This window comes from Mus caroli, chromosome 9 (assembly GCF_900094665.2).
Source record: "Mus caroli chromosome 9, CAROLI_EIJ_v1.1, whole genome shotgun sequence".
Lineage (NCBI taxonomy): Eukaryota > Metazoa > Chordata > Mammalia > Rodentia > Muridae > Mus > Mus caroli.
In genome coordinates this window covers 15535082-15543994 of record NC_034578.1, presented here as the reverse complement: position 1 = coordinate 15543994, position 8913 = coordinate 15535082, and the positions used below count along the sequence as shown (strand labels likewise).

General features: G+C 37.6%; 1 protein-coding gene across 1 annotated transcript; it reads left to right on the top strand.

The window, feature by feature from the left end:
- Positions 1-7112: 7112 nt before the first annotated feature.
- On the top strand, positions 7113-8425 carry LOC110301820 (olfactory receptor 7G2-like). Its single transcript, XM_021172487.2, has one exon. The coding sequence runs from the start codon at positions 7166-7168 to the stop codon at positions 8111-8113; it is 948 nt and encodes a 315-aa protein (XP_021028146.1). The 5' UTR covers positions 7113-7165; the 3' UTR covers positions 8114-8425.
- Positions 8426-8913: the final 488 nt, after the last annotated feature.

The following is an 8913-nucleotide window of genomic DNA, read 5'->3' as shown; positions in this document are numbered from 1 at the left end:
CCGACTAGGCCATCTTTCGATACATATGCAGCTAGAGACAAGAGCTCCGGGGTACTGGTTAGTTCATCATGTTGTTCCAACTATAGGGTTGCAGATTCTTATCTCCTTGTAAAAAGCTCAAGGCTAAGTGGATCAAAGAACGCCATAGAAAACCACAGTCACTGAAATTTAGAGAGGAGAAAGTGGGGAAAAGCCTCAAAGATATGGGCACTGGGGAAAAATTCCTAAACAGCAATGGCTTGAGCTATAAGATCGAGAATTGACAAATGGGACCTCATGAAATTGCAAAGCTTCTGTAAGGCAAAAGACACTTTCAATAAGACAAAAGGCCACCAACAGATTGGGAAAGGATTTTTACCAATCCCAAATCTGATAGGGGACTACTATCCAATATATAAAAAGAGCTCAGAAGCTGGGCTCCAGAAATTCAAATAACCCCATTAAAAATTGGGGTACACAGCTAAACAAAGAATTCTCAAGTGAGGAATACTGAAGTGCTGAGAAGCACCTGAAAAAATGTTCAACATCTTTAATCATCATGGAAATGCAAATCAAAACAATCTTGAGATTCCACCTTACTCCAGTGGCTAAGATCAAAAATTCAGGTGACAGCAGATACATGCAAGGATGTGGAGAAAGAGGAACACTCCTCCGTTGTTGATGGGATTGTAAGCTTGCACAACCACTCTGGAAAACAGTCTGGTGGTTCTTCAGACACTTTTGCTTATGCCAAAAATAGTTTCCTGAAAGGAACCTGATATACCTGTCTCATGTGAGGCTATTTCAGTGCCTGGCAAATACAGAAGTGGATATTCACAGTCATCTATAGGATGGAACACAGGGTCCCCAATGGAGAAGCTAGAGAAAGTACGGAAGGAGCTGAAAGGATCTGCAACCCTATAGGTGGAACAACAATATGAACTAACCAGTAACCCCAGAGTACGTGACTCTAGCTGCATATGTAGCAGAAGATGGCCTGTTCAGCCATCATTGGGAAGAGTGGCCCCTTGGTCTTGCAAACTTTATATGCCCCAGTACAGGGGAATGCCAGGGCCAAGAAGTGGGTGTGGGTGGGTAGGGGAACAGGGTAGGGTATAGGAAACTTTAGGGATAGCACAATTCCCTTAGCATCAAGGAAATGAAAATGAAAATTGCTTTGGTGTCTTATTTTACTGCAGTTATAATTGCTCAGGCAAATAAAAATAAAACAAATTATGAAACTTTTGTCTTTAGTATGGGGAACATAGAACACTTTAATATTGTTGATGGTAAACAAATTGGTCCTTCCAATTCTGGAACTGCATACAATGTCATGGAATGCCTGCAGTAGGCTTGGATCAAGACATCTCAGAAGCCTGAGGAACTTTCTTGAAAAAAAAAAGAAAGAAAGAAAGAAAGAGAGAGAGAGAAAGAGAGAAAGAAAGAAAGGAAGGAAGAAAGGAAGAAAGAAAGAAAAAGGATGTTATCTGGGACCCTGAGAAACAGGAGACACAGTACCTGCCATCTGAAATAAGGGGCTGCCTGCAGTAGACCAGGATTGATACATGTCAGCAGCCTGTACAGCTCTTCATTAAAAAAAAAAGTTGTTTACATTTATTCTAACCTTAGCCCTGGACAATGGCTGTATAGATTTCATTTGTGTATAACTGCTTTTTCAGTTGGCCTTCATGTGCATAATTATTCTAGTATATCTGTTTTTCTTACTTCTTTCTCCTGCTCTGGTGAATTCTGTGAAACTAGATGCTCTCTGATTTAATGTTTCTTAAACGATTAAAAATTGAGGCATGGGGCACAGCACAGCACAGTGTTTATGGCCCAGGTGCATGCTGTATATTCTCATCTTGGAAACAATGTAATAACTTCTCAATGTTAGTTCCAGATTAATGCTTGACTTGTAAAGAAAGTTTGAAGAAATTATTAGAAAATGAAATAGAGCCAACATTGTGAACCCAAGAAAAGAAAAAAACTGCTCTAGTTATGAAATAAGTTTTGTACAACAGTTTAGACTGTTTCCTGGATAGTAAATATAGAATGTGTAAAATATCATATTAGTGAAACTAAGTCAAATAAATACTAGTACTCTTAGTAGAGTCATTGTGTGAAATGTGCAGAAGCAGAAAGCTAGCAGAACTACTGAGTTAAGTGTTAACTTGAATCTTTCTAGTCACTAGCTGCCAGCTTTGCCCATGTCATTTATCATTAGAGCTTCATGAGAAGATGCAAGTAGCTGGTTTCAGAGCTCTGAGTTCTGAAGTATGATAAGTTAAAAGATAAATTTTAAATAATGATAAGTTTGCAACTATTATTTTTGCTATAGGTCTGGGAATAGGGAAGCTTGAAACTTTGAGGAAGAATTGAAATTCTTGATTCTTTGTGGGATGTGCTTATTCTTTTGAATTTGATTTGGCAATGATTATACAATGTCTTTTTATCTGCTTTTGAAGTATCAATAAAAGAATTGTGCAAGAAAAAGGCAAGGGAGCATAAGAAGAGCATTTGAAGAGTGAGTGAGGAGAAAATGATGTGAAGAGTGAGTGAAGAAAGAATTTGAGGTGTGTAGGGAGAATGTGTGTGTGAGTGAAATGAGAGTGCATGTGGCATGTATGTGAGAGTGAACGGGGAATGCACAGAAGTGTATAGGAGTATGAGAGTTCAAGAAAATCAGAGTGCACAGGAGAATGCAAAGTGTGTGCAGCTTCAAGCTGCTAGTGAATGAGAGAGAGATAAAGAGATCAGAGAATGAGAGAGAAGAGAGAGAAACGTGAAAAATTGCCTTGAAAAATTGCCTGTTGGCTTTACCCAAAAAGTAGTCTCTGTATATTTATTATGTGCCTTCCAGTTATTCCTGCTTCCAGTTGAGAACTCTGATCCTGTGTCAAGGCTGGACCCTGACAATCTAACATGGAAATTGGTTGGGTGTTCTTAACAAACCTGTAAATAGTTCTACCTCATGGTAGAGCTATGCAATTCTCCAACTACTACTTAAAGACTCTATATCCTATGATAGAATTACCTCATCTCTACATTTATTGCTGTTCTATTTACAGTAATCAAAAAATGCAAACTGCTTTGATGACTAACAAATGATGAATAGATACTGGATACTATAATGTGGGTGTGGGTACTACATCCACTCAAGTAGTGACTCGTGTGACAGGCCTAGAAAGCCTGGAAGCAGTCCCTAGGCAAAGAGTTTCAAGGAAACTTAGTCTCCTGGAACTGTGGCATCCTGTATAACAAATGCACGAATAATGTCCTTGTGATTTCCCTCAAAATTGTTTTATTATAAGAGCCTTTAAGGATTGATTTCGACATATAGCTAAGTTGGATTAGCCTCCATCAGTGTCCTAGGAAGTCCTTGAGCTGACCCTGAGCTTGGAATTCAGTAAGAAGGTTACCTATTCAGTAACATTCAAATTTATCTCTAGTAGAGACATTGAAAATAATCATGCATTACAATTTACTTAAATAAGAGCTAGAAAGCACAGGGATAGTCTACATAGTAATTACTTAGAACAATAGCCGAGTTACACTCATACACAGGAATACACAATGGCCTAGGAAATAGGTGGGCTGTGGTATCATGAAAGGGTTAGTAAAATGTAATTCCCCTTGTGCAGGTTTTTCACTAGTCTCAGAGGAATAGCATAATCAGGTATTTACTAAAGGACCCTGCCACAGATCCTCTTGGGTTCCTTGTCTGTATAGGATGGGTCTCTGGGTGCAGATGGGCAAGGAGTTGGTGAATGACAGACAGATGCACACAGGAGATTGTGTAGAATCTGAATGTAATTTGTCAAGTCAAGCATCAAACTTTTTATACAGAAGAGCAACAAGAAACCAGGCGAGATACATCCACTGAGTTACAGTACCACAATACAAAAGGAATGTATATATCAAAAGAAGGCAGGGACCAGGCCGATGCCACTAAGAAAGGAGTCAGGTGTAAATATAGTCTATTCTTAAGCCCACCACCAGGGGGTTCTGCTCTAACAGACCTTCTCATGAATAATGCAATACCACAACCCCCCTATTTCCTGGGCCCTAATAATTTCTTGTATGAATGTAACTTTTAAGTATCTGTGTAGAATCTCCATTCGTCAGAAGAATTCACCAACTTGCTTCTAATATGCAATGTAGCCTGTACTGAAAATTTCTATCTCAGTGGAATTCCCTAGTTATTTCATGGTAAACCCACCTATTAGCTAGGCCAATTGTGTATTCCTTTGTTTTGATGAGACTGGCTGCTCTCCCAAGTAAATACTCTGCAGACCAGCCCTGAACTGCTCCAGCTCCGTCCTTTGTCATGCGTAATTAGTTACTGAATAGGTAACTTTCTTACTGAATTCCTACTGAATTCCAAGTTTGTCAGCTTTATGAATTTTCTGGGACATTGGAACAGTGGCAAAGGCTTAGCTATGTCAGAATTCAATCTTAAAAGGTACTTATAATAAGATAATACTAAAAGAGAGCATGTGGATCCATACACCAGACTAATGTGGGGATAGGGTATGAGTATATGGGTTATGAGAATTCCAAAGTTTCAGGAGGTGAGTTTCCATGAAAGTGCTCCCAGGCCTCTTGGTCTGCCAAGCAAACTTCACTGGAGTGTGTGTAGCAGGACCCCTGGTGGTGGGTTTAACAATAGACTAGCATTTCATTCGAGCATTCACCTGGCTCCTGTGTTTAGCTGATCTTAATTAAGGGTTGTTCCTGTTCTCAGTTGTGAACACAGCCTGGCTCCCAGCATCTTTTTATGTATGCATTTTCTTTGTTTTGTGTCAATGTACCTTGGCGGATGTATTTGCCTAGCTTTCTTGTTTTTCTTCTGTATTAAAAGTCTGGTGCTTGCTTTGAAAAAATACATCTAGATAAAGCACTCCCGTGTGTCCATGTCTGTTTATCACCCCATCTGCGCCAACTCCTTGCTCGCCTGTAACAGAAACCCCGAGTTTTCCTGTGGATTGAGGACCCAATTGAGGTCTCTCTGCAGTACCTTGGTGCCAGTGGTTTTCTATGGAGATCTCTGTCCAGGCCCAGTTCAAGTTTTCCGGCTAAGGTAAGCAGATGCAGACAAGAGGACGAATTCTTTGCCATGCCTTCCAGGTCACTTAGTAACTCTGAGCCGCTCTGAACTAATTCCAGTTGGGCTGGGCCAACAAAAAGCCAACAATCCAGTGAGGAGTGGGGCGGGACCTCAGGTGATTCTTCAGAAGAGAAGATATCTTCCCAAGTGTTACATACAGCTCATGGAACAAAAGACTCAGAGGAAAAAATAGTTCTCATGTACCATTAATTCCCTGGATGGATTTATATACAGTTCTGGGGGTGATTCAGAGTTTGACAACAGGTACCTCTCATTGGCTTGGACTGAGAGTTTGGGGGAAACCTTATTTGCATGTGGAAAGGCTTGGTGCTGTTCCTACATGGCTGATAGCCACACCTCTCTTGTAGGAGCCAGGAGTCCAGGAGACATGAGGGAATACCTTCTGTTCATGTAGGTGAGAATTATCATCACTGGGTTTTACTGGGGTTCAGACCTCAAGTCGACTGGAGACCAGACTGTCTGTGCATAGCCCGTTGCCCCACACTATAATGTATTTTCATAACAAATATTATTAATCCTTGAGAAACTGAAGTTATAAAATTTACAGTGAAGTCAAAGGACCTATAAACAATCATGTATTAGGTAGCCCAGAACAAAATAGACAACCATTACATAGTATCTCTCATTTGGGCATTGTAACTTTGAGTCTTCAGATACATGCGTTTCATTAGGATCATCCATAGGGGTAAGGGAATTATCAAGTGCCCAATTGGAGAGATTTTTAAAAGAGTTGAGGGAGAATACATTTGTAAAATGGATTTAAATGAATTCGTGGAACATCAAAATTCTTAAGGGTATTTTTAAAATGAGTGTTACCATGGAAAAGTGAACAAATATATTTAATCAAATTTAAATTCTAACCAAATCTACTGCATTGGATTAATTTTGTAATTCCACTAAAATGTCATATTACTAAACATACTTTCAATACTTTCCATCATTTTGATGGATAATAAATATTAAATATTCTATGTTAAATTTGGAAAAGATATTTAAAATACCCCATTAACTCTTAACATGAGATAATATTTTAGTAGTCAATATTCAAGAATTGTAAATTTTAGTCTCCTGTAGAAAAATGAAATCAAAACAAAAAAACAGTTAAAATTCTGGAAACATTAATGAAACTTAAGTAGTAATATATCTTATATTTTACATTTTTATAATATATATTATATTATATACATATGTATTATGAAATTTAGAGTGAAGTCAATGGACCTATAAACAATCATGAGTTAGGTAGCCCAGACCAAAATAGACAACCATTACATAGTTTCTCTCATTTGAGTATTATAACTTTGAATCTTCAGATATTTGTGTTTCATGAGGAACATCCATAGAGGTGGGAGAATTATTAAGTGTCCATTTGGAGAGATTTTAAAGATTTGAAGGATATATATATCATATATATATGATATATGTATATATATATTTATATTTATATCATAGCACACAATTCTGCCATGCAGACTGTTGTTATAAAACATAAAAATAAGTTGAAAATTAATATAAATATCATATAGCATATATTCTTGGCCTTCACAATGGAAGGAAGTGGAAACAAGATATTTGAATACTATCAGATGAGATCCTGGTACTATAAATTACATAACACAAATTCGCTCCCTATAGTCTCCTAGGATGTATACTCTTGAGTTAAAAATGATGAAGCAATGCAGTTCTAATGAAGAGCTTTGGATTTAAATCTCTCAGGGACATGCCTGCTGCTAGGAGGCAGTCTGTGATAATCCGTCATGAAAAGTCTGCTGTGTTAATGTAGCTTCATGACCAAGACCTTGTTCATAAAGTTGGTTTTTAAGGACACACATTCAAGACTTTTAAAGTTGGATTACAGGTTGGCTGCTACAGCATCCTGATCTTTATGCTGGTTTCTGGGGGTCAGAAGTCTGACACTCATGCTTCTGTAGCTAGTGCTTTACTTGTTGAAATATAACTTCAGACTTCAGGAATACTACTCCAAAAAAGTCTTAGGTGTGGCAGCTTTATCCAACGTTGTCATTGATTTTTCCACCTATCATCATCTCTGTCAGATTTATGAAAAGCATGGAAAAGAGAAACCAAACAACTTTTCCAGGATTCCTTCTTCTGGGACTGACAGAAGACCCAAAACTGCAGCCTGTCTTGGTCAGCCTGTTCTTTTCTATGTATCTGGTCACCATCCTGGGAAACCTTCTTATAATCTTGATTTCCATCTCTGATGCACATCTTCACACCCCTATGTACTTATTTCTCTCCAATTTGTCCTTAAATGACATCTGTCTAAGTACAAGCACAATCCCAAAGATGCTGGTGAACATACAAGAAAATAATCAAAGCATCACAAACAAAGGCTGCCTCACTCAAATGAGCTTTGTTTTAATTTTTGGTGGCATGGAAAACTGTCTCCTTGCAGTAATGGCTTATGACCGCTATATTGCTATTTGTCACCCCCTAAGGTACACAGTCATCATGGAACCCTGTTTTTGTGTCCTGCTGATTCTACTGTCCCTGCTCATTAGTGTTGTTGATTCTTTGATGCACAGCCTTATGGTGCTCCGTCTATCATTCTGTACACACTTGGAAATACCAAATTTCTTCTGTGAACTTTCCCAGATCCTCAAGTTGGCCTGTTCTGATACTCTCATTGATAACATATTGATCTATCTTTCCTTATGTATATTTACTGGTATTCCTATCTCTGGAATAGTTTTTTCTTATGTTCACATAATATCTTCTATTTTGAGAATGTCATCATTAGAAGGAAAGCACAAAGCCTTTACAACCTGTGGGTCTCACTTGTCAGTTGTATCCTTGTTCTATGGGACAGGTTTTGGGGTATATATTACATCTATTATTATGGATTCATCCAGGAATACTGCAGTGGCATCAGTGATGTATTGTGTTGTACCTCAGATGCTGAACCCTTTTATCTATAGTCTGAGGAACAGGGACATGAAAGAAGCTTTGAGGAAACTCTTCTGTCGTATGGCTTCTTTTCTATGATATTTTGTTTATTGGGACATCAATTTCTAGAGTAAGTACACTGATAGTTTTTCTTTTACTGAGCTAGAATATACACTCTTTTCATATGCTGTGCTTCTTGTAGAATCAATGTTCTATAATTGTATCAAAACCTCAAAATTATTTCATTTTCTGTAACTATATAACACACTTCTAGGTTTTTAGACATAGTTTATATTTGCAAATTCCAACAAACCATTTTGAACCACATATTTTTGTTTTAGAAAATATTGTGGCAGTGCAGTCTTAACATTGGAGGTATAAGAAATGAACTAGTTAGAAAAATACTGAAGCAATATTAATCTTTAATTTAAAAGTAGGCAAGTTTTCACCAAAGTGTACAACTGGGTTCATTAAAATATCTAAATAACAGTTCTATGTTGATCAAGAAGATGGACTTTCATTCTCTGTGAAACTTACTGTGATATATTAGTCACAGTGCAAATGCTTGTGAGGTAAATATCACTTAGAAAATTCAATTCATTATGTATTGAATTGATGCATTAATGATGTTTTGGATGATTTGGGGAGAAATATCAATGACCAGTGATGGTGTCTTCAGATATAACTGCACAAAGACCATAGTATTAATATCATAGAATAGTGAATAGAGTTTTTTCTTTATAAGAAATTTCATGGTGAAGATTATGTGTGAGGAAATTTTGGTTTCTATCAGAGTTCATGCAACTATTTTTCTTTCAGGTACTGAAAATAGTATTCAAATTCAACAGCAGTTTCTGGTCAGGGTAGAAGAGGCAGAGACTAAGTGTTCTTACTGGTCT